This window comes from Cavia porcellus, unplaced genomic scaffold, assembly GCF_034190915.1.
Source record: "Cavia porcellus strain 051 isolate PalLab524CR breed Dunkin Hartley unplaced genomic scaffold, mCavPor4.1 scaffold_18, whole genome shotgun sequence".
In the NCBI taxonomy this organism is placed as follows: Eukaryota; Metazoa; Chordata; class Mammalia; order Rodentia; family Caviidae; genus Cavia; species Cavia porcellus.
This window is the reverse complement of record NW_026947501.1, coordinates 63,164,521-63,189,949: the sequence shown is the minus strand read 5'-3', so window position 1 is coordinate 63,189,949 and position 25,429 is coordinate 63,164,521. Positions and strand designations below refer to the sequence as shown.

The 25,429-nt window shown below is 44.8% G+C and overlaps 1 protein-coding gene across 3 annotated transcripts; it reads left to right on the top strand.

Moving 5' to 3' along the window:
* Positions 1 to 931: 931 nt before the first annotated feature.
* On the top strand, positions 932 to 24,706 carry Bst1 (bone marrow stromal cell antigen 1). Of its 3 annotated transcripts, XR_010040851.1 has the most exons (10): positions 934 to 1,139; positions 2,277 to 2,403; positions 3,997 to 4,132; positions 4,787 to 4,869; positions 7,973 to 8,049; positions 10,167 to 10,259; positions 12,674 to 12,760; positions 16,991 to 17,065; positions 20,384 to 20,443; positions 24,353 to 24,475. XR_010040851.1 is itself a non-coding variant. In XM_013147309.3 (9 exons), the coding sequence occupies exons 1-9, from the start codon at positions 961 to 963 to the stop codon at positions 21,276 to 21,278; spliced, it is 1,032 nt and encodes a 343-aa protein (XP_013002763.1). In that variant the 5' UTR covers positions 932 to 960; the 3' UTR covers positions 21,279 to 21,329. The 3 variants fall into 3 exon arrangements, 2 of the variants coding, with proteins under 2 accessions (XP_013002763.1, XP_013002764.1); XM_013147309.3 differs by lacking the exons at positions 16,991 to 17,065; positions 24,353 to 24,475 and adding an exon at positions 21,089 to 21,329 and having other exon boundaries at positions 932 to 1,139; XM_013147310.3 differs by lacking the exon at positions 16,991 to 17,065 and having other exon boundaries at positions 937 to 1,139; positions 24,353 to 24,706.
* Positions 24,707 to 25,429: the final 723 nt, after the last annotated feature.

Sequence of the window (25,429 nt, the reverse complement as noted above, 5' to 3'; positions counted from 1 at the left end):
ACCGAGGAATGGGGAAGGGCTCTGGGTGACCTCCTGCACATGAGGTTCCTCCTCATGGGTGAAGCTGGGACTTCCATGCGGCAGACGGCCTCCGCTTCTCCCTGTGTGCATCTGCTCCGGCTTTGCGCTTTGCTCTTGATACTGGGCCTTCCCTTTGCAAGGCAGACTCGAACTAAGACTAAGATGCGGTTGTGCAGCAAGCCACTCACATTTCCCTCGCTTCTCTTTAGCCTTTGCCTGCGGAGGTATTCTGTGGAGGCTTCACTTCTCTTTGAAAGCAGTGCCAAATATTTTCATCAATTTGAGCTAATTCGAGAGACCTTCATTCTGACATTTAAATGTGTTCCTGCCCTCTATAAGTGACTGTCGCAGCGGGTGTCATGGGACGGTTCTGTGGAGTGTTCTGAGCTTTCTGAAGGGACTGTCGTCACGGGGGCCCCGTGGTGACTGTGTTAAGCTCATTGTCTCCAGGATATTGCATCTATCCGTGAGTGACACTGTGGACTTACTCTCCGTCCTGAGTTTACCTAGCTTTAAAAGGAGGACAGACAGTTACAAGCCCAGCCAGGAGACAGTGACTGTAAACGCGCACTGGGTGAGTCCAGTGCTTGATGCAGGGCAACAACTCAAAAAGTATTAGTTTTGGGAATTATGGTGTGCCGAAAACAAGAGCTACTTGTGATTGGCTCTTAAGAAAAGTTGTTACAGTTTGGAGCCAGAAAAACATGTTTCTTTGGAAGAATAAAATTCTGTCACCTATCCAGCCACTTGGAGTCTTTTTGGTGTCACCCTGGAGGACACCATGCAAAAGCCATGGTCCTGCTGGGGCGATGATGCTCCCAGCTGTCTTGGGCCTGCCATGCAGCGGAGGAGGCAGAGCTGGCGGCCCAGGGCCAGCGCCGGGAACCGCCCGCGCCACGGAGGAAGTGGGCGGCGTCCGCAAGTACCGAAGTCTGCTCCATGGCGGTGGCGTGGGAATGCGCGGCCGCAGGGCTGCGGCTGCTCGCGCTGCTGTCGCTGCTGTCTCTGGAGCTGGCGGCGGGCGCCCGGTGGAGCGGGGAGGGTACCAGCCCGCAGCTGCGGAGCATCTTCCTGGGCCGCTGCGCCGAGTACATCACGCTGCTGAGCCCACAGCTGGGGTGAGGAGCGGCAGGGGTGGAGAGGGAGACAGGGGCTAAAGGAGGGCGGGTTAGGTGAGCAGAGGAGCTGCAATCGAGGCTCTGTGAGTGTGTGTATGAGTGTGTGTGTGTGTGTGTGTGTGTGTGTGTGTGTGTGTGTGTGTGTCTCGGGGTCTCCAGGTGAGGTGCACTGTGTGGTCCAGAGGTGAGATGTCAGTATGTGAGTATATAGTTGGAAAATGTCAGTCTAGAAGCCACAGCTGGAGAGACGAGTGTGAATGACCCCCTAAGCTGGACCTCAGACCCCAGTATTCAGTCTGCAGCCAGAATCTCCAGTCCAGGCGCTTCAGGAATTTCAGATCCCATCGTTGGAACAACTCTCAAGTGTTCCTCTTTCTAACCAGCGCCGTGCTGCTTACTGATTTTTCTTTCTTCTTGGGAACCCTTTCTCTTTTTCCATTTTCATAATATCCTTTTCAGGTGCCAGTTGTTTTTATTGTGACTCATTTCAGACAAATAAAAAAAGAGGCTAGAATAAGGAACATCAATATTGCTCCACCCAGTGTAGAAAGGAAACAGGACCACAGTTTCGGGAAGTGCTCTTAAAAGCGGAGCTGGAGGCTCTGTCAGGGCAGGGCCTGCTTTCCCTACATTGGGAGGCAAAGCCTGGCCCAGATTGCTGGTGCTGGCTTTGGGTTTTGCTGTCTTTTGTTCTGGTCCCGCCCAGCCCTGAGCCCAGATGGACCTGGATAATAAGCCTGGCCCCGCTTTTGTGCCTTAATAAAGAACAAGAGCTGGGGATGTGAGGATGTGTGCAGCCCTGAGTTCCATCCTCAGCAATGAAAAGGGACTGAAAAAGATTCCTTGAGGCTGTGTGGCTTATTAACATCATCACCTTCTAGTCTGTAACCTTTCCCACTGTGACCTTGGGGCAAAACTATATCCCTAACTTGGAGAAATCCATGCAGTGCCTCTGAGAGACACTGCCAGTGCCTGGTTTCTCCATCTGCTGCTTGAACCGTGTGTTGGCTTTTTCATGTGAGTGGTCCTGCAGTCAGCATGTGACAGAATCGCTTGCAGAACCTTTAAAGAAATGGAAATATTTCACAGCATATGGTGATGTCTTTTGTTTTATTTTTGACCTGTACTTCTACACAGGGACAGGAACTGCACAGCCATCTGGGAAGCCTTTAAAGTGGTGCTGGACAAAGATCCCTGTTCTGTGCTCCCCTCGGACTATGACCTTTTCATTAACCTGTCTCGGCACTCCATTCCCAGAGACAAGGTAATCACAGCCATCTCAGATAAATCACTGCCCTCTTTCTTTATCTGACAGAGGGTGCACAGGCAAGGAGTGGGGTCAGCTGCCCCCAGCAGCCTGCAGAGCTGAAGAAACACCAGGTGATACACTGGGATATGGCATGGTACTATACTTGCTGGTGCCGAGGCAGTTTTGTTTCTAGCAGAGATTCTGGGTCTGCTGGCCACCTGTGGACCAAAAGTGCTTTCCTGAGTCAGCAAGTCAGTACAGAAATCTCCACAAAGACTTCGGGATCTAGCCAGAACTCTCACACCGGGCTCCACATCTGGCCAGTTCTGAATGACCTCTATCCTAACTGGCCCTGGAGCCCAAGCTCTAATGATTCACAAAACCCTTGGTGTCGTTCTTTCAGGAGACATTGCTTCTGCAAGTGGTCCTCGCTATTGTGTTTATTCAGTCCTAGTTTCTCTAAGAAAACCACAGGTCTCTAGTCTATCTGGGCTCTCAGGTTTAATAAATAAAAATAAATGAGGAGATCTACGTAAAATGCTTGCTTAGAATCATACCTTGGCTCTGAAGACAGATACCATTTTTATTTCTCTAACACAATCAGTCTTAACCTGATTTTTCCATTGTGTGTTAGGTATCAAGGCAAATAATTGGAGCCGTGGAGCGTAGAGTGAAATAGATCATAAACGTGGTTTTGAGGGATTCATTTATATTTTGAACCTCAGTGCCTCCCTTTTGGTAAAAGGTTCGGGAAGCATCATGTTTGCTTTCCTCTCTGGGAGATTTTGTAGGCTTACTGATTAGCTCAGTAAATACTTCCTGGCTGTTTCTGTGTGCCAGGGATTGTGCTAAGGGGAAAGGATGTAACAGTGAAAACCAGCTTCTCCTTGAAGACTGTCCAGTCTGCATGGAGCCCAATGACTAGGTAGATCCAATGACTAGGTGTCAGGTGATCCAGTGGGCAGGGAATGCTTTCATGTGTACAGTTTATGAAGACATTGTTAATGGTGGACTAGAAAAACAACATTTTTTGAGGGACTTTACATTCCAGGAAATGCTCTCTGAGGTTGCATAGCATCTTAATTATAGCTGTAGGTGAGGAAAAAAGGCACATGCTCTCCAATTTCCAAATGTGGAAACCAAGAGTCGGAGAATTTCATGCCATGTCTTGCTCAAGAACACACATGTAGTGTACAACAGAACCAGGATTCCAAGACTCTAACCCAAGTCCCATGATTTTTTTTCCTTCTTGGCCTTGAACTTCTCATGTTCCTGCCTCAGCCTCCAGTGTAACCAGAATTAGATATGTGCACTGCAACTCTGAGCTCTTTCATCTTTTTTTAAGTCAAAGATTTTACCACATGGACTAAAGGATTTTGCGCTACTGGGAAAAGAGTTAATTAACCTTTACATGGTACCCTTGGAATAAAGGGAGGAGAGACAGTAGTGGTCTTCTAGTGGTACAGAAAGATAACAAAAGAGAAAGTGTGTCGTTCTGCAGCAAGCCAGCATTGAATGAGCAAAGGGCAGCCTGACTTGTCTTGATGATACTGTGCCTAAGTAGTCTGGCTTGATTTTACCTTGATATTTCATTTTCTTTCCCCTCAGTCCCTGTTCTGGGAAAATAACCATCTCCTCGTTACCAGCTATTCAGAGAATGCGCGGCGCTTTATGCCGCTGTGTGATGTTCTGTATGGTCGGCTTGGAGATTTTTTAAGCTGGTGTCGCCAGGAAAATGCCTCTGGTAAGACTCCTGCACATCCCATGAAAAAGCAAGAGCCCTTACAACCATGCATTTGCCATTTGTACTGGGAATTTTCATATGTGTTTATCTCATTGGTTTCCTCCCAAACTCTCTGATATTAATCCAACACGGTTAGTAGGTAGAGACCACTTATCTTTTGTTAGGTACTAGTCTAGGCACCTTATGCATATTAACTCACTTAATTCTTGCAATAGACCAAGGAAGTCTCATGGAAGGGCACCAAGAGATGGTAGGATGGGTGGGAGGATAGGAGAAAGGGATGAAAAGAAAAAAGAATGAAGATGTGTTAGGTACATGCAATTTCTCTTCATAAGTAACTTAATTATGTACCGCTAACCTGTGCCAATAAGAAGGAAACATTAGCTAGAAAAAAGTCCCCACTTTAGCATATAGAGAAATGAGGTTTTAAACAGCAGCAGAGTAAGGTAGCAGCCTCCAGAGGCTGAGTCTCTGCTGGCACTGATCTGCCTTCCTGCTCTCAGTTTCCACTGTGGGAGCCTGAGGCTGGGGAAGGGTTAATGATCCGTACACATTGTGCAGGATGCAGGCTAACCTGGATCCAGCTAATGTTAAAGATTCATTCTTTGCTGTGCAATCTTTGACAAGAAATATGTTTGTCTACTTTATTTGTAGGACTTGATTACCAATCCTGCCCTACGTCAGAAGACTGTGAAAATAATGCTGTGGATTCCTACTGGAAAAGGGCATCCATGCAGGTAAGCTGCAGTGGCTGAGCACCATGCGACCTGTGAAGACGGAGCAGGGCTCAGAGCCGGGATCCCAGGCCACTGCTTAACTCCTCTGAGTCTCACTTTTCACTTCTGCAGCATCCTAATCCATTCTCGCTGCTCCATAAAGTTGGGAGAATTCAAGAAAAGAATACACACACACACACACACACACACACACACACGCACACACTCCTTTTCATCTTTTTCTTTTCTTTTGGGTGGGGAACAGGGTCTCCTGATATCTCCAGACTGGCTTTGAACTTGCTACATTCCTGTGAGTAAACTCAGTCCAGCAATCCTCCAGCCTCAAACCCACTGTGTACTGGAGTAGCACACATGTACCACCGCGCCTAGCTAACAAAGTAAAGGTTAGTGCAGTGTCTGACACAGAAAAAGCATCCAGTAAATGTTACCTAGAGATAAGGACATTATATAGTCATTATTTCTGTTATGTCGTGGTTGTTTATTACTATTAAATTCATGTGATTTTTTAGTTGCTATGTAAAATTGGGTAATCCTTGCCTCAGGAAAGACCCCAGAATATGTAGTATCTAGACATATGGGTCAGGAATGTTCATGAACTTAAGTTAGTGGAAGAGGAGACGGAAGGAGGCGATGGCCAGGCTAAAGACTGAGAAATAGGCCCTTTAAGATAGATCTGTTTCGTAGGAAATGTCACCAGAGTGACAGTTCTCAAGGGCTGTAAAATGCCATGACTAAGTAAAGATTGGAAATAAAGAGAGCTGGATCCTTAGCTCAGTGCTTGGCTGCTGAGGACGAAGCATCCAGTGTGCTGACCAGGAGGCAGATGGACACTTGGTGGGCTCCAGCGTGCTCCCTCCCCACCCCGTCAGGAGTATCGTATCCCTTTGGTGCCATCTTCTTTGGTGATCTGGGGTGCACCCTGGGTCAATCGCTAGTCAGGGTAAAGGACTTGGCTAAACCCTAGACTGTGGCTGGAGGTGGGAGCTAAGCACAGGGTCCCCTCGAGTCAGGAGGCATTGTGCTGTGGGCTGTGCTCTCCTGGCAGCCCCACTTTCTTGGGTGTCGCCGGAGTGTGGGTTCCTGCCAGGCACCGTGGCAGGTGCCAGAGCCTCTCCCACAGGGCTGGGGGCCCATGGCTGTGTCATCTCCTGATGGTGGGATCATGATATAAACCCAGGGGACATAGCAATGCTATGTGTGAAGAAGCCACAGTTCTCCTTAGGCGCTGTGCCGGATGTCATGTTGCCTCCTTACACTTCCCCCGCTGCTACAATGGGAACTAAGAACAGGACCCACAGAGTTTGAGTTTGTGAGGCCTTAGAATATGCTGGGGAGTGTAGGCATGAAAAAGATATGTCTGCAGTGGGTGGAGGGCTTGGACCTTAGCAGGTAAGTATTCATTTTATATTAAGTTATTAGTATTTTTTGTGTGTATGGTTTGAGAACCAACACAAGATATTCATGGTAGGTAATAGCTCTACTGCTTAAGTCCAAAAATTGAATTTTTTTGGATACAGAGTCTTGCTGTGTAGTTCAGGCTGGCGTTGAACTCTGTATGTAGCCCAGTCTGGCCTCCAACTCGTGGCAATGTTCCTGCTTCAGCTACAGAGTGATTACAGATGTGCGTTGCCCTACCTAGCTACTGTTAAGTTATTTTAAAAGTGTTCTTCATGACATAGTAAAGAAAATACAATGACTTTTCATGCCAGAGAATGACAAATTACGGAAAATATAAGTGACACTCATGCACGCTCCTGCCGCCCCCTTACCACAAGCCTTTTAGCATTCTCCTCAGACCTCTGCACTGAGGATTTAATTTTGTTTGTACTATCTGGAAACAATGAGACGTGGATGGCACCATTGTTTTGGTGCAGCTAATATTGGGCATCACTTTTCTATAGAGCAAACCCAGCACTGTATAGCCCAGTGATCCTAGAGCACTCTCATCTGGCCTTTATTCTGGTATAAAATTTTAGGAGGGAAATTATATGCTCCATTAGTATTCCAAACTGGTGATTTCTTCAGCACTCACTTTCTTGGGAGTTTCTAGAATTTTGCTTATTTATTTGCTTATTTTATGATGCTAGGGGTCAAACCTGAGGCTTTGCCCATGCTAGCAAGTGCTGTACTAAGTAGCTACATCCCCGTGCTGCTATTTTTAACCTAGTAGAGCCTGTACTCTGCCCATCTGGTCTTGCATTTTGCTTGGAAGGCAAACGCTTCTGTGCTGCTGCAGATACTGCATAGAATTTTGCTAATGGATGATTACTATTTCAGACATGTAAGTACCCTGTGGTTGTTTTAAATTGGTTATTATATTTTGGTATTAATTACAATGCTGCAATACACATCTTGGTGCACAGTGCTTGAGGTGACTCTTAGTGCTCTTTACCAAGCATTCGGCTGCGCCCATGGCTTGCTAATTACATGCAACTTACACCACCAGTGATATCTGAGAGGCAGGCACTGTGACTCCTGGGTGGAAACTGTTCAGAACTGGTCAGTGATTCATCACGTTCTTTGCTGATGATGATGACTTTACAGATGTGGAAACTTCCCCAGCTTGGCCCCTGAGGAAAACTCATTGAGCAAGACCCCAGTGAGCATGTGGTAAACAGGCAGTGCATGCTGAAGGCTCTGTTTAAAGTCATTGAGAGTTTGAGGCTTTTGCTGTGGCAGCTTGACCTAGTTCACTCTAGTGATACCATGTTGTGTAGTTCACAGTATCTTTTAATTAGAATCTGAGACATGAATTACTGAGTAAATGAATTTTTAACATTTGAAAACAATTGGGTTACTGGGTGTGGTAATACATGCCTATAATCTCAGCATTCAAGAGGCTGAGGCAGGAGGATCATTGCAAATTCAAGACCAGCCTGGGCTGTGACCTCGAGGCCGGCCTGAACTGTGTAACAAGACCCTGTCTCAAAAAGACAAGAAAAAAATCATTTGACTTTGCAAAAAACATCAGTTTCCTCTCTCCTTAACCATTTGAATATTTTCCCATGTTGAAAACTGTCACTAAAAAAGAGGTCATTTCTTAACAGAAAAAGAGGCATCTTTTACCTTGCTAAAACATGACTCTGATTCTTTCTTCTTGCAGTATTCCAGAGATAGTTCTGGGGTGATCTATGTCATGTTGAATGGTTCAGAGTCAAAAGGAGCCTATCCTATCAAAGGGTAAGCACTTCAGCACCAGTGAATACAGTGGAGGGTGAAAAAGTATTTATTTAATTGCTCTGAGTGGAAGCTAAAGAGAACTAGCCTAGTCCCCAGTGTAATGCTTGCCTTTGTAAATTCAGGTTTACTTGAAGGACCTGGTGATTGCACCTTGTCTATACAGCTAAACCATTAGTAGCTGATAAATGTGTGAAAAAGAAACCTGAAAATAAAAATTAAGGGGCCCTACCAGACGCCAGCCCTGGGCTGAGGCCGCTGGAGGACTTCAGCTGCACCTTTATGCCTCAGGTCCCCATCTGTCACCCAGCCTCCTGCACCTATGTCCCCAGGGGCCTAGTCACACCCTGGAGGTGACTCCTCAGATTCAAAGTGACCACCGAAGAACCTCTTCCCAGAAAGGTCCCAGAGAGTTTCCACGGAGTGAAACAGAGCTCACAGTTATGGCAGAGCGCAGTGGACCTAGGATGGATGCAACAGAAAGCCTTGCTCATGCTTTGGAGCCAAGGACGCAGATCTTACATGGTGTGACTGGCTCAAGGCAGGGTGAGGAAAAGCTAAAGCACCAACAGCTAGAGTCTGACGCCGGGAAACAGAAATGACCACCACCACGGGACAGGTGTGCACGGTGCGGCCTAGTACCTCAAGGGAGTCCGGCAGCCAGTGCTGCCCCACTGGAATCCACAGTGGCCAACCCCAGGGCCAACACGTGTTCCCTAAACATGAAAGGTGACTTGGAACAGGCAAAAGACCAACCAGAACAAGCTGGAAAGGAATGTGGAAGCTTCTGCCTGACTGGTAAATCAGTCATATTCCCTGGTCAGGACTTTGACAGTTGCGCTTGGAGAAACCTGGGGAGGGACACAGCTTTCTGAGGAAAGAATACATACACTCACGTACTGTCCAGCGTGTAGTGGCTCCTGTAACCTTACCAGACGAGCCTGTGTTTCTGCTCTTTTCTTTTCCCCTCCCCTTGCCTCAGAGGCCTGAGTCTTCGGATGATTCTGAAGAACAGGCCAACTTTGAAAATTTCCCCTTCTGAAACATGTAGACACTGGAGGAATGTTTCTGTTTGAAGAAAATAAAGGGAAGAACAGAAGTCTTGATTCTGTGTCCTGTTGTGTCTTCAGACAGTTTAGAAGACTGAAACCTAAATATTTCCAATCATGAACTGAGCACGTGAAATCCCAGTTCAGTGTCAAGATGGGGTATGCAATTGTTATTAACTGAGCGCAGTGACTTAGGGACACCGTGTATCAGCTTCGCCACTGAGACTGTGGACCTCGTGAGCACTGTTGTGTTTCTGGGTTGTATCTCAAATGAGGGGAATTTCGCCTTCAATGGGTTTATTTGCAAGTAAGCACCTTTATTAGTCATGACAGAAGTGACAGATATTGGTATTGTAGCAGGTGTATTTAACCAGTTAGCTCAGAGCACTGTGATACTTAATGGTGCCTGAATCAATGTGGTTTAATCAATGGTTTGTGCTTCGAATGGTTGCAGAAGCGAGGCAATCTGAACTAGGGATGACACAGGGGGGAAGGAATGCTGTCACATTTCAGGCTTACCTGTTGAAGCAGGGTGGATGTTCATTTCACAGCTGGGTTGTGTGAGGGCCGCAGTGAGGAGACCGCTGCATTATTTTCGGAGGCCCCCAGTCCATCCCACTGACACCTGTTAACAGCATCGTCTTTGGTGATAATGGGGATGGATTCCTTCATTGGATTTGGGCCTTTCATGCTAACGCTTCTGATATTAATTAAATGTACCTTGAAAAAAAAGTTAGGAAACAATCCCTTTTGAAAAGCAGCTGGCAAATCAACTAAAAATGAAAAGAGAAAGAATCATCTTGCTATAGAACAGTGATGACCAACTTTTGGAGACCGAGAGCCAGTACTGCGACCCCACGCCCACTCCCTGGTCACAGAGTCTCAGCTCTGAAATGAAGCCTGAAAATCTAATGCTTGACTGCTGGGGTGATTTGATTCCCATGGTGACAGAGAGGGAACGGGTGGCATAGGTTTTCCACTGCTTAGAACTGTTAGCAATGTTTTTCCAGGCTGGGGCCTGGGGATGCACTGCAAAGGGCAAAAACAAAAATGACTCCCTTTGTCTCTCAGTTTTTTTGCAGATTTTGAAATTCCATACCTGCAGAAGGATAAAGTCACACAAATTGAAATCTGGGTCATGCATGATATTGAGGGACCTAATGTGTAAGTCTTGGTGCCATCCATAAGGATGATCATGTTTTTCTTGGATATGGTATAGTTATGTCCACTTTCCACTTTCAGTTTGGGGAAAACGCCAATCTTCTATTTCTGGTGGGGTTGATAATGAGGGCCACAGGCCTAGCATTCTGGGAGTGCCACTAGGCAGTTTTGATCCCAGAGGAAAAACCTCCTTTATCCTGCCAGGGAGTGCAGGGTTTGTTTCTGAGTGACTTGGGCAGCTTTGGATAGGCAAGTTCCTTGTGCATATGTGAGGTTCAAAGCCAGTTCCTCTTTTTGGTCATTTGAAACCCAAAAACCCTTATCAGGCTCTTTAGAATCCGCTCAAAGACTCCATGATGAAGGTTTTATTCTCACTGAATAATCAACCACACCACTGGGTCTCAGATAACCTGGGGAAGAAAGTTTTAAGATTTGTATCTTTCTGCAAAACTTCTTGAGTTTATGTATAAGTGCAAGCTGAACTCATGTGTCTCTCCCATAAAGGGCATTTCAGGCACAAATGAAAGACCAGATAAGTTAAATCTATTTGGTTCAGAAATGTTCAATGAGACCATGGCCTGAAGGAGCCGAAGTGGGGCTCTGGCTGCAAGCTGAGGCCGTGGTCTTCAGAGCACTGATGATGCTACATGGAGGAGAGAATTGCCCAAACCCAGGAGCATATGTGCCATTACATATGTGTCCCTAGAGAAGCCAGCATATCTGTTCCCTGCCTCCTCTGTGACTCACCATATCATGGGTGTTATTTTCCTTTAGCTCTTGGACAATGGACTGCAGTGAATGTGAAAACTGCATATTACTCAAGTTCTACTAAGATTAGCATTTCCCCTTCCTGAAGACAAATAATACTTATGTGTGAGAAATCCACGGTGGTGTTCTTACTTTTTGGGAGAAACTGTTCTTGGAATAGAAGTTAGGCTTTCCTATTTTTTAAAAATGTGTCTATTAGAGAAAGTTTGATCTTTGACATTACCTGCAGTGACCAGTAAGAAATTGCAATTTTTCATTATCGCAGTTCATCATGTCTGCTGAGGGAGAATTTACGCAACAGGTCAGAATACCCGCTTGGAAGTTTAATCCACAGGTTAAACAGAGTTGCAGGTCATGAGCCAAAAAGGTAGGGGTGTTGGGCTGCTCAGATTTTAGGAATAACAGGAGCTCATAGTCAATAAAATAGTGTTGTGGTAGGAATTATTGCTAAATAGATGTTAGCTACTCTTATGAGAAAAAAGTAACTGAAATGAAATCACAGCGCCAGGGATGTAGCTCAGTGGTCCAGCAGCTGCTTGGCCAGCACAATATCCTGAGTTTGATTCCAGTTACCAAACAACAAAACAAAACAAAACAAAACACCAAAATGAATGAAATTGCTAGTGTTGTGCTTCGTGACCATTATTGACCGCAAGAAGATTATTGACACTCAAGGACTGCTATCTCTAACAGTCCATCTGGTCATCAAAGTGGCCATTAAGTGACTAAGAAACAGGAATCATGGACAGTGGTGGGTTCAATGATAGACCAGGGGATGATCCATGTCCTGTGGAAGAGGACAGTGAGGGAGAGGTTTCATCCTGCTACTCAGAATGCTGGGCAATCTCAAACCCATGAATCATTTATTCTGGGAATTTCCCCCTTAATAATTTTTGGGCCAGAGTTAACTATGGATAACAAAAATCAGGATAGTAAAAGCGTGGATAAGTGTGTGCTACGGTGCATGTGAGTGTTGGCAGCAGCTCTCTCTAGGGATGTGGGATGGGAGATTTGGAGTAAGTGCTGCTTTTCCTCTATTTTCCAGTACCCAGAAGGTGTACTGGTTTTTAATTCACTGCAGGTTGTTAATTCACTGTAGGTCACAGCCTTATTCATGCAGCCCCTGGGCTACACCACCGGCCCATGTTTCTGGGTGGGGAATGTTACCTTTAGGAATGTTGCTTAGATTAACAGATATAGGCATGTAAAATTGATCTAAACAGAGGAGTATTAACTGTTCTTTTCTAATAACGAATACAATGCGTAGCATAGTCAGTTTAGCTATCATATATAAGCAAAAATTTATGTCTTTTCCTTTTCTTTTCCTTCTTCCCTCCTTTCCCTTATTCTAATTACTTTTGATCTGTGAGCAGTTTCTTACCCTTACACAGGATTCATTGTAGGTTCTGGGTAATGTTCCCTGGACTCCAGCAGCTCAGCCTCACCCCTGGTGTTGTGTCTTCAGAGCGCCCCCTCTCAGACGCTGCGCATTCACTGGAAACTGTACTTTTTGGACCAGAGACTTTCCCAGGTTGCCTCTAAGAGGTGTTCTACAGAAACGTTCAGCTTGGAGTCAGCCTCTTCTTCTCCCTTGTCCTCTTCTCCTCCTTTTGTTTATTCACTGCTGATAACTTGTTTTTCTCTTTTAGGGAGTCCTGTGGTGAGGGCAGCGTGAAGATCCTGGAGGAGAGATTGAAGGCCATGGGGTTCCAGTACCGCTGTGTTAATGACCACCAGTAGGTGACCCTGCACGTGACCAGGGTGCACTCAGGGGCAGGGTGATGATGGAGTTTGAAGTCATTTTGCTGGGCAGCAGTTGCAGAGCCCATGAGCTCAAGCCTCCTTGTTGCCTCCAGAAGAGTTGGCAAGGAGGAGATTCTGGTTCCATTTCCACGAAGCCAGAGCTTCGTCCTGGGCCCAGCCCACTTCAGAGTCAATTTTAATGACAGTTCAAGACAGAACACTTTATTGTTTGTCCAAATTGTTTTCTCCTCCCTTTGCTTACTGTAGAGTAACCAAGGAACAGAAATGTGTTTCTTGAGTCTCTGGATCCCTGTGGGGTCCTCTTCTATAACAGGCATAAAGTGTGAGTTTGGTAGAATACAGACAGATGCAACGAGACCATAAACCAGTAAGTTCATAATAGCTCCATTTCTTTTTCCTTTTTTGTACTGGGAATTGAACTCAGGACCTTATGTTTATCAGGCAGGCATTTCTTGAGGGTGTTATGAGCAAGCCCTTTGTATCCTTACACTCAGGCATCATGTGTGGCCCTTCCTATTTCTTGGACAGAAGAAGGGTGGCTTGTCAGTAGGGAACTGGTTCTTACAATGTGTATCATAGGGACAGCCCTGCATCACAGTGATCAGCTGTTTCTCTGAGATAGAAGTAACACAACCTGAGTTAAACTGGAGGTTACTTGGGCAACAGAAAAACAAAAACAGAAGCATACTGCCAGTTTATAGCATCAGGGTACCAGCATCATCCTATATCCTGGGAGGGGAGCATTTTCTATTTTATTTCCCCCTCTTCAGTACCCCTGCAAATCTTTGCCTTTTGGAATTTGATAGAGTTTATATGAATTGAGATAAACCAAGTAAGCTAATTAAGTGCATAAGGCTCAACTAGGAGTAGTAGCTTTATGGCTGTCAGTGATCCTAGGATGGGTCCTAACCAAGATTCTCAACATTGGAAAGTTTCTCACCAGGAGTATGTGGCTTGTCTTTCCTATGCTCTTTTCTAGTCTCTCTCAAGTGACCATCTATAAATCAAGGGCCTGTCAGTTCTGTAACATTATTTTGGCAAGAGTTAATCTGACCCTGGAGTATGTCCAGTGCACCTTGGAAACTTGTCACATCTTGGTCAGTTTGCTCAGCTAACTGTAGAATAAGGAGGACTGTATTGAATTGCTGCTATTCTCTTGGGGTAACTATCTGCAGAGCTAAGGCAAAGGTCACAGCCAGCAGAAGAATGGGAAACAAAATCCAAGTTTGACAATATAATATCAGGTATATTTATAAGCTGAAGTGGAAGCAAGGATTGGGGTAAGAAATTTGAAAAGCTGCAAAAATCAAGGGAAAGTCACACATTCACCTATGGAACATTCCCATGAACAGTGTCCTTGAGGTTCAGTCATGCATAGATTGGTCAGCCTCTGGAGTTACCAGAGTAGGGCTTTGAGTGCATTGTTTGTTCAGAGTGAGCTCCAGAGGAGCTGTCTAGTCTGGATAGATTCTCCAGCAGTTGTCTGGCTGGGCCCTTTTACCTCTGGAATATTGGATCTAAGGCTGAATTTCTCAAATTTTAAGAGCTGCAGAGGTAGTTAGTATGACCATGTATGGTCTCTTCCATGTAGGTTATAGAAATTCCTTTTTTCAATTTTTGATCCATATCATGTTGTCTTTGTTATATGTGTGTGTAGAGGTGTCTGCAGGTTCTTTTAGTTAAATATTTATGGAGCCTTCAAGGTCTTTTCTAATTGCACAGGCTGTCCCTGTAGGATTATGTTACTTAATCAGCAGGAGTCTCCATGGAAGATAATAGGTGGTGGTCTTCCATATAAGATTTCTAAGGGTGTGTATCTAGTGCATTTGGTTGAACTTTTCATGCTGAATAACACCCTGGAGAGTAAGTCAACCCATGGGATGTGTGTTTCCTGGTGATATTTGGTATGAATTTACTTTAAAGTTCTGTTTATTTCCTCAGCTTTTATAGAGTTTGTTGCCTGTGTGCTGTAGGTAGTTTTCATTTAATCTTTAATAGTTCTGCTAGTCTGAGTTTCCACAAATGTAGGCCCATTGTGTTTGCCAAAGGTCAAGCAGAGGCCATATCTATGAATGGTTTCTTGCAGCAGGGCCCTATAAACTTTTGGTTTCCATAGGGAATTTCTTGGGCCAGCCTGAGTAGGTATATATAAGCACCAATAGATATCAGTCACCTCATAAAGCTTTCATTCAGTAGTGTCTATTTGTATATCTTCAAAGAGAGACATTTCAGTTTGTTGGATCCTTGGAGAGGGGACTTAGTCTTCTGGATTGGTTTATTTTGAGCACAGATTTAGAATAGTTGCTAGACAGAGGAATAGATTCTGATCAGGCATGAGATGCAATAGTAGGAACCCAGGAGCTCTCTCACGTCTACTTTTCATTTATGAGTTAGATTGTGGTGACTTTGAACCCAGGCGTAGGCCACCTTTGTGGGAAAACAGGGTATGAGTCCATTTGTGGCTCTCTGTTGTTTTGGTTAGTCATCTTTTTATTTTGTATAAACAGGAAATTGAGTTTTGATTACCATCACAGTGTCAGGCAGGATGTCCATTAGAAGTTCTAGGCTTACTTGTATGATATTTTCATGCCAGGGTGCTCCTTTAACAGTGAGTTTCCAGACAACAGCAGGAAGCAGTCCATCTTTCCATTTTCAGATGAATTGAGTGCTTGTATGAGGTCTCATAGTTTAGTTCACTGTGAAGCCCATCCCTGAGAGAAGGTTTTGGCCATAAGAACTTTGTCCCAAGTGATCACAGAATAATAAACTGCATGTACTCAGCCTCTCTCAGGGAGTTCTTCTTTACATCTGGTTGGCTGAGAAAAGCTCTTCAGTTATTGCCAGGCAGTCATGGTCTGGAGGGCCCAGCCTGGTGAGTAGGTACATAGCAGGATTGAGTGATTTTATTGCCACAGGTATCAGGTGAGAGTTTTTGCATAAGTGCAGATCCGTTGACTTGAGTTCTGAACTGGGCTTTTCCAATTAAAGGTGAAGAGGGGTTGGCTGACAGAAGCCAATCAAAAGCTTCAGAGGCATCCTTAGATCCAAGCAGGAGTATCAGAAGGCTGTAGATGGCAGAAGACTGAGGAGAGTATAAGAGTTTTAGGCTGCAGGATAGAGGGCAGCTGTGGTGACACTGACAGCTCAGTGGTCCTAAACTGAATGATATTCCATGTTGGGTTTCTTTACAGGCAAAAGAGTGAAATCTAGTAGTTCTGAAGCTTCTGGATATATTTTTTAATTCTTAATTGAGTCTTTTGTGGCATGGGATACTGTTTGATGCAGATGGAGATTCCCCCAGGATGATGTTTCACAATCAGAAGCAGGTGGTTTATGGATCAAATTCAAGGAAAGATAGTCTTGAACTGGAAGGGGCAGAGAAACAGACTCTCCCAGAGAGAAGATGATAGGAACTTGTGAGAGTCACCCCTAAAGTAGTAGGTGAGTTCTCAAAACCTGTGTGGCAATTTAATCCAAGGGAGTTGGCCTTCTCCTATCTCAGGGACCTTCATTCAAAGGCAAAGAGCAGTTGGCTTATGGGAGCAACCCACAAGTACGAGAAGGCATCTTTTAAATGTACACATGTAAACCAGGTGACATCTTGAAGTATCAGTTCAAGAATGGTGTATGGGTTGGGAACTACAGTGTGAAAGGTGATGGTTGCATTGTTGATGGCATGAAAATCTTGCACTGGCTGCTAATTCACACTGGGTTTCTTCATCAGGAGCAGAGGAACATTCCAAGGTGACAGTTTATCAGGATCCCAATAGTGGATCCTGAACTGCTTTAGTGTCTGATGTCTGTTTGTGCTCCCTATGATGTGGGATATTGTCTGACAGCAGTGGGGGTTGTGGCAGGGTTGAATTAAATCACTACAGGAGCATGGTTGATGATTAGGTCCAGCAGTGAGTCTTTGGCTCATACCTCTGGGAGGAGAGTTTTCAGAATTTCAGGTTTGTGATTATTTGTCTGAGGCTGAGAAGACATCCTTCTTCTTCTCAGAGAACAGTCAGTGTCATGGTTTATGTCTGTGGCCCCCAGGCCTCATGAGTTTGCATTGTGCATTTGCGATGGTTCATTGTCTAGTGCTTGGATTGATGGTGTCAGTGCTCCACTCATATAGGGGTGGAGCCAGAATGTGATGTAATGGCAGGAAGAAGGTGTGTCTTGCTCTTTACTAGTTCCTGCTTGCTGTTTTACAGCTGCCATGAACTGCAGCCTAGCCATACCCGCCTGCCTTGGAGCCAACTGAGTGTGGACTGATACCTCCAAAAACTGTAAGAAATAAACCTTTCCTTTCCCAACTTGGGCTTCAGGTATTTTGTCTCAGCAACGAGTAAGAAGTAACTAAGACAGTCAGAGTTGGGACAAATTTTGAAAATGCAGGGTTACAAAAGAAAAGGGAGGCTGAGTAGGCTTGGTGTGAAGTAGAGTGTTGCTCCTACCTTGGAGAAAAAGTCTCTTTTCAGAAGTGTTGGGGCATTCTGACATATACAGGAACCGATGTTTAATGAGGTGTCCTCTTAGGCTGCAAGTTTATGCCTGGTAAAAGTGATGAAGAGTCCTAGTTGCGCTGGTAATGGTAGCCTTTTTCTGACAGAAGGACAATAGGTTAGCTAACTACAAAGTGTTCTATTTCAGAAAAATCATATGTTGGTGCCTCAATATGGACATGGACTGTGGGCTCCCAGTGATCCAGGTGAAGAAGGGAGCCCAGTCTGGCCTAGATGGAACCAGTCAGATTGATGAAAAGGCTGTTATTTGATCAAGGTTGAAGCTTTTGAGAGTTTTTATCTTTTAGTCTGTATGAGCATTTTAAAATGTGTTTATAGCCCTTACATCTTGCATATTGGTGTTTGGACAGAGGGTAAGGTTGTCTTTCAGACCAGATTTTCTTGTAGATACAGCTACTTTTTGTGCATGAAGACTGCATTTCCCATCTGTAAATTTTCTGGGGCCTTATGGTCAAAAGGCGTGTAGACCCTGTAAGCTTGGCAGAGTCTCTCATTAAAAAGACCTTTTATCAAGCTTCAGGATAACAGTAGTAACTTTTGACATATTGATGGGCTGCTTGTGCCCCTCTTTGATGCCTTTGAGGAGCACTTGACTGGATTGCTTTGTTTCTTTTTGCTGGCGTGTTATTTTGGCAAGGCCCCTTTGGGAAAGCCTTGGCAACCCATTCTCCAGGCCTGACAGTTTATCTCTCCCTTTAACCAGTTTTTCTCTCCACAAAATTTGGAAACATTTCTGTGTTGAACAGAATTGGAGTTGCTCATAATGATCCCAACTGGGTGTTATATGATGCCATCTGACAGAATAGGCATGTAAGGGTAACATTAAAATAGAAGGCTCCAGGGGGGCCTTGGTGGCTGAACACAGGAAATGACTGACTGGATTCTTCAGAGTTGGGAATAGAGAGGCACACTACCATAGTATCAGAAGAACTGGTCCAGGGCTGGCAGCAGAAGCACCATTGGCTGAAACTGGTTCAATAGGCTGGAGGTAGAGGCATCAGGAGCAGGAGGAGGAAGAGGAGGAGGACTACCCAGTGAAACTGGAGGTTCTGGCCGCAGCTGCAGTGGGCAATAAGGGGTGATACATCTGCCAAGGAAGAATCCTCAGGAAGAATGGGTCTTTGTTCAGGTTCAGGGAATTGATTTGGTTTCATTCAGCAGCCCTCAAAAAATATTTTTAGCATACATTCCAGAATTATAAGCTTTGACTAATTAGATCCTGTGCTGACTCCCTACACATATGTGATGTGCCCTTGAGCAGAGTTGCAACAGACAAAGGGCGGATGCCCCTCAGAGAGAGGCCATTCAGGTGCCCACCTGGATGCATGTCTTTTGGCAATTTAGGACCATCTGGACTAAGGAGAAACTCATCACTAGGGTCTCCATTATGTCTCTTAGATTCATCCCCAAAACTTCAGGTCAAGACCCATTCAGACTCCATGGTCCCAGGTTACATTGCTGTGGAGCTGCAGAAATGGAATGATGTATGGTATACCCCATCCATGACATTCAGACACACACTCAGCATTCATTCAGAGGTTAAAACAATAAGGGAAATCCTTAGTCTGAGGAATCTTTATTCTGGTGAGAGGTTCTGAGTCACTCCATCCAGTGGTATAGGCCTGACTTGGGAGTGGCCCCAGGGTCTCACCTTAGCCAAAGGCAGGACAGGATTCTGTGTCCGCCTCTCCCTTTGATCTAGTAAGCCACAGATGGCAAACAGGTTGTCCTCTCTGGTCTCCTTGGGAGACTAAAAATATTTTGGAGGCACACCTTTCTCCTTGATGGGCTGGAGAGTCCTCACTCATTCTGTGGGGGATATGGTCAGGGACCCAAATGGCCAGCACAGTCAGCCTTACTGGTCACAGAACCAAATGTAACAGCAAAGTTCTGACCAAGAAGTGAGTGATACTGAGGTTTGGAGGCAAGAATCAGGTTTATTTATGCTGGTGGTCCTGACTGGCATTGTTCCTAAAGAAGTCAGGCCCTCAAGGTGTGGGAAGGGAGGGTTTTGTGAGGTTGCAAAGCAGAAGTACAGAAACAGGGTGGCTTGTCATTGGGCACTGGTTCTTACCATGTACATCCTGTGACCAGTCATGCATCTTGGTGATCTGCTGTTTCAGAGTCAGAGGTAAGAGAAACCAAATTAAACTGCCGGTTACTTGGGCTACATAAAAACAGAAACTGAAGAATTTTGGTGGTTTACATTGTGAGGAAACCAACATCATCTTACATCCCTCAGGGGGCATTTTCTGTTATAATACATTTGTGCAGGAGAGGACAGGCCCTCTGGCTTTGAGTCACCTACAAGGATAAAGCCTGGCTCTCCAGTTCTCTACTGTGAGAACTTGGGCAAGTCACTGTGTTCAGCTCTCAGTACTGGAAATTGGAGGTAAAAATAGAACCAGTTGCATTTGGTTGTAGGATTGAATGATATGATCTGTGTGAAATCCTTGATCAAGTTTCTTACTACCAAGCTGGAAGTGCAGGTCAGTAGGAGATGGCTTCCCTAGCATGCACAAGGCTCTGGATTCCACCCCCAACACCACAAATCACTATAAATTTCTTGGCACACATTATAGTAAATGCTCAATAAATAGTAGCTAGGTTTATTATTTTGATTTTTTCTGTGTGTGTGTGTGTGTGTGTGTGTGTGTGTGTGTGTGTGACAGTGTCTCTATATAACCCAGGCTGGTGTTGAACTTATGGCAATCTTCCTGCCTCAGCCTCTCAAGTGCTGAGATTACAGGCAAGGACCACCACATTCAGCTTTTAAAAAAGAATATTTTATATGTTCTTCAAGGAGCCAAACTTTGTATCACCAAGATCTTTCAGGTCCACCATAAATGTTAGATGTGTTTTTTAATTGCTTTAATGCTGCCAATACGTGCCTGTAATTTCAGCACTCAAGGGGCTGAGGCATGAGGTTAACCACTAGTTTGAGGCCAGCGTGGTTTATGTAATAGTAAGTGCAGCCTGAACCACAGAGTGAGTGTCTGTCTCAAAAATCAAATCAAATCAAATCAAATCAAATCAAATCAAGTCAAATCAACACAAAACTCCCTTTTTTTCTTTCTGTAGCCCAGTGAAGCTCTTGATGTGTGTGGACCACAGCGCTCACCCCGACTGTGCCATGAGTTCGTAAGTAAACGTTTTGACTCAGACCTCTTGTCCTTCCTAAGATTCCTTCATGCATAGCTGCTGGTGAAGTGCACTGTGATTTTATGCTATTCCTCAGGTGGAGAAGAGGACAGTAAACATTGTCTCAGGGACTCAAGGGGACAGATTCCCAGTGCCCCAGGAGCCTCACGAGGCCAGGGTGTGTGGGTGGTCTCTGGCCGTGGTGTCACTTAGGTCCATATGGTGTCACTCAGCCTGTCTGGGCACAGCTCATGTGCAGCCACTGCTTCCATGGGGAATTCCTGACTGAGAGAGATGCAGCCCAGGGGCCTTGTCTCTGGTCTTGGGGGGGACGAGGGTGGTACAGCTGGGTGAGGCTTTCAGCTGGTGCTCTGTGGTTTCCATCTCCCCTCATTGGATCACCTTCTTGGTCCTCAGTGACACTGAGGTTTGGAGAGATTAAGGAATCCTTAAGTTCACCCAGAATGGGTATAGCAGTGATGGTGAACACTTCAGAGACCGAGGGTCCAAACTGCAACTCCAAACCACGTATCTACCAGAAAGTAGCAAAGTGCCTCTACTTCCTGCATGCGCTGATATCCGATGCTCGGCAGCTGGGGCGATGCTGGGATGAGGTGGCCTTGTGATGTGGCATGTGTGCCATAGGTTCACTAACATGGGACCAGAACCGGAAGCAACGGCAGCTGAAGTCCCTGTGCCCCTTGCTACACTGGCTGCCCCCAAGGCCGCGTGGACACACACAGCAAGGCGTGTAAAGGCCTGGAGGGTCTCTGCCCCTTCTCTTCCTCTTGCTTCAGTGTTTATTTCACTGATTGTTGGAAGATCTATTTTTTGACAGTTTGGCCATTTCCTTAAATGAGAGGAATAAATACTGTTTTTTACTCTTTGGCAAGTATCCTCCACTTTCATTTCATATTGTTTATGGTAATAAAAATTAATAGATAACTTACAAAAGCAAAACCATGAGCAGCAAGTACACAAAACTACTTATTCACTTTTTAGATCCAGTAAGGTATAGTTTCCACCTCAGTTTCTTTTTTTTTTTTACTGGTACCGGAGATTGAACTCACGACCACACGCTTGCAAGGCAGGCCCTTATGCTGCTGAGCTGAATCCCCAGCCCCTCCACCTTAGTTTCTAAACAAAGCAATAAATAAATAAATAAATAAATAAATAAATAAATAAAGCTGTCATGATATCATTGAATATGTGATGGGATTATCAAGTGGTAATATGTTTTGGGAAAACCATTTGACAATAGATGATCAGAATTAGGAATGTATTCAGAACCTTTGAACTGTATCAGCCTTTGGGGGTACTTCTGGTATCCTAAAGGAATGATGGAGAAATAAATAAAACTTACATGCTCAAAGATGTTCAACAATAAACTGGAGACCCGGGCTGGGCCTAAATACCTGGTGACAAGTGAAGGAATCCACAAAAACATCCACTCATGAAGCAGAACATGTTGTAGCTGTCAAAGACAATGGTTCTATGAAAATATAGAATAATCTATGTTTTAAAAAATTTTTACTCGCTTATCTGATGTAATATTGGCTCCAAATCCTGTTGACAAGGCTGTGAGGATATGAAAACACAGGCCCCCTGCTCCTCCTGAAGTAGTCACTGGGGAGAGGGCAGGGCAAGTGTCAGCTCTCTCATCTCGGCTGGAAGCCTGTGGTCCTAAACGCCTCCGCTACAGTAGCAGGATCATTTATCTGCATTTAATTAGACACAGTGGAGCAAAGGATTTTTAGTCTGCAAAAGTTTAGAATCAAAGCAGCTGTTGACATTAATTCAATCTGTATTATTAATAATTGTGGGGTAAGGGTAGGCACAATCTTGCGTTTTGGTGTTGAATTTATTTATTTGCAAGACTTTAGAGAATTTAGCATATGAGAATAGTGGTTGGATCAGCCCACAATCTGAATGAACATGCAAGTATTAGCTGATTTGAGATCTGGGAGGCTTAGTTGAAATTTGTCAGATAATTTAACTATAGCTTTTAGCCATTTTTGGAGTATTAAAAACAACTAAGATGAAATCTTACACAGTTGCTAGGTTTACTAGAATCAAATATTTGAGCAGGCTTTGCTTATTTATTTACTTACATTATCTTTTGAGGCAAGGTCTCACTGTGCTGCACAGACTGGCCTTGAACTCACTTGTAGCCCAGGGTGGCCTCAACTCACAGACCATCCTCCTGGTCTGCTTTCTAAATTCTGGGATTATCGGCATGCATCAAAAGCCCTGGAAGCTTTGCCTATTTAAAGACAGCTAAAATATTTGTGGAAAATTAATGTAATATTATCAAGCTTAAATTTGCATATTTTAACCTTAAATAACTTTTGCTATAAATATCCAAGGAAATTAAATGAGAAATACCATGAAAAGCTGTCAGGGTCAGGCACAGTGATGCCCTGTCACACCCATACTCTGGTGAACTGAGGCAGGGGTCACAAGTTCAAGTGCAGCGTGGGCAATTTAGCAAGACCTTGTCTCAAGACAGTGCATTTTAAGAAACGCTGGTGATGTATACTGGGAAAGACCTGGGAGTTCAGTCCCTGCGAGTGGGAAAAGCTTGTCAGAGTGCAGAAGGTTCATCAATAGAATGACACAATTCACAACTTAAACATAAAGGTGTGTCTGAATTTATAAATTTAATATTAAGAATTAATTATTAAAACCAGAATAACTACAAATGGTGCATCAAACTGCCTCAAGTATAACCCATGTCAGCAAGCAAAGCTTATGAAGATAAAATTTGACGAAGCGAAACACAGAGCATGAACAGGGACGTGGGAAGCAAAGGAAACCTAAGCTGTGCATTTCCATCTGTCGGTGGTAGTGGGCGTACATGATAGAAGCAGGTCTGAGAACGCGAACTCCAAGCCACTAACAGTCGTTACTTCTCAGAGGGAAGAAAAGAGATCACAGGGCACTCTCATGGTTACTGTATTTCTTTGTGTTCGTTTCTCTTCTATTTTCTTTTTAGACGCTCTCTCTGTGTAATTCATGCTGGCCTCGGGCTCATCACAATCTTCCTGCCTCAGTATCCTGAGTGCTGGGATTGTGGGCAGTACCCCCAAGCCTGGCAAGTTATCCGTACACTAATCATTTGAAAGCAGAACTAGTGAATCTGGACTGTGAGAAACTGAACCAGAAGTGTAATTATAGAAAATTTCCAGAAGGGGGAGCCCTAACACAAATTGGAAGGCAAGGTTCTTTCTGCCGGCAAGGGGGCCAGCAATGTTCAAATAGGAAATTTCTTAAGGCCACTCTTCTGGTGCCATCAGATTTATTTTCCATCCAACACTAGGTAGTTTCAGGATTTCTAAAATTCATGTTTTAATTGATTTTACAGAATTCATAATTTCTGTTTTCAAAAATCCAGAGGTCAGCTGCTATGAACAGGATTGACTTTGGTATGAACAGCATTGACTTTTGACCATCCAAGAAGTGGGCTAGGTGAAGGAAGCAAACTGCAGATTCCCCGTGCTGAGAAAGAAAGGGAGGGGGGGGGGAGACAGACAGAGAGACAGAGAGACAGAGAGACAGAGAGAGAGACAGAGAGACAGAGAGACGGGGGGGGGGGGAGAGAGAGAGAGAGAGAGAGAGAGAGAGAGAGAGAGGAAAGAGAGACAGAGACAGAGACAGACACAACAAGACAGAGAGACAGAGATAGGCTGGCTGGCTGTGTCTGTCTGTCTGCTTCCTGGAAGGACAACCCAAATTACCAGTGGTGATTCTCTCTGGGAAGGAGGAATGCAGATCCTGAGAGACCTAGTTTTCCCTTTATAACTGTCTGCCCTAGTTAACATTTTCTGGAAGGGGTGCATGTGTACTGTGGAAAGCAGGGGTCTCATGGCAGGCAGGACTGATGTCTTTTGTTTCACTGTTAATTTTCAGGTCAGCAGCACTGATTGGAGGGGGAGCCACGTTTCAAGTTCCTGAACAGAGCACCGCCCTGGTCCTGCTTCTGTCAGTGGCTGTGGCCTGGGGTTTTCCAGAGTGAGGAGAAGCTCCTCTCTGCTGTTTGAACAGCTGTGGCCACGCCTGCCTGCCCTGAGTCTTCTCTCATTCTGCATCAGGTCCTGCCACTTGGTCCTCTTCTCTGAAGATGTTTCTTCCTGAGGAAATGTGGTCATTTTTCAGTGAGGTTCATGCTCAGGACTCCAGTAACAAGACTAATCCCATCCTTTTTAGCAGGTTGAATCTGCTGCCTTGAAAATAAAGCAATTTTTGATTCCTTTATTTTAATAATGGCACCAAGTTTCATGATCCCTGATGGTTGCATAATCTTATAAAACAATATTTAGAAAATTCTAGTAGAACAGTATTTTTATTTTCAGAATTTTTCTAAATCTCCATGAGTGCAGGATGCAGGCTTATAGATACTTGAGATCTATGTACCCTGTAATATACATATATCAGATACGTAAATATTTACATAGAAAGAGATTTACTGAGAGGCTACTTATAATAGGGGCAATCCAAATGTCCAGTAACATTTACACACTGACTGGAACTGCTTAGCTGTGCTTGCTAAGCCTTGGGCTGTCTGTAGGGTACAATATCATTCAACAAGTAAAAGCCACACTTGCCAACACAAATGTCCTTCAGTGGAGAGCAGGTAAATTACCTGAGGGGCACCCACGCCGTGGAACACAGCTGAGCAACAGAAAGTATCAGCTGCTGATGCCTCTGCACCGATGTGGATGAAACTCAAATCATCCCGCTAGGGGAGGAAACCAGACCAATCGTGTGTGCCCTGTGTGATTCTGTTTATATGAGGGTACAGGAGGGCAGGACAGTGGGAAAGAGGGCAGGCCAGGAGCTGCTGAGCCAGAGAGGGGAGTGGGCGAGGGGCACATTAGAGGGGCTGGGAGAGGAAACAGAGAGTCTGGTGCTTTTTTTTTTATTTTAAAAAACAGATTAAGATAAAAGAGAACATAACAAAATAGGTCAGAACAGAACACAACGTAG

Bases quoted from the DNA above. Each gene is read 5' to 3' on its own strand.
- Bst1 (XM_013147309.3), top strand. From the start codon at position 961: ATGGCGGTGGCGTGGGAATGCGCGGCCGCAGGGCTGCGGCTGCTCGCG. The intron at 8,050-10,166 runs GTAAGCACTTCA...TTTGTCTCTCAG, and splicing joins GGAGCCTATCCTATCAAAGG to TTTTTTTGCAGATTTTGAAA. The intron at 20,444-21,088 runs GTAAGTAAACGT...TGTGTGCCATAG, and splicing joins CCCGACTGTGCCATGAGTTC to GTTCACTAACATGGGACCAG.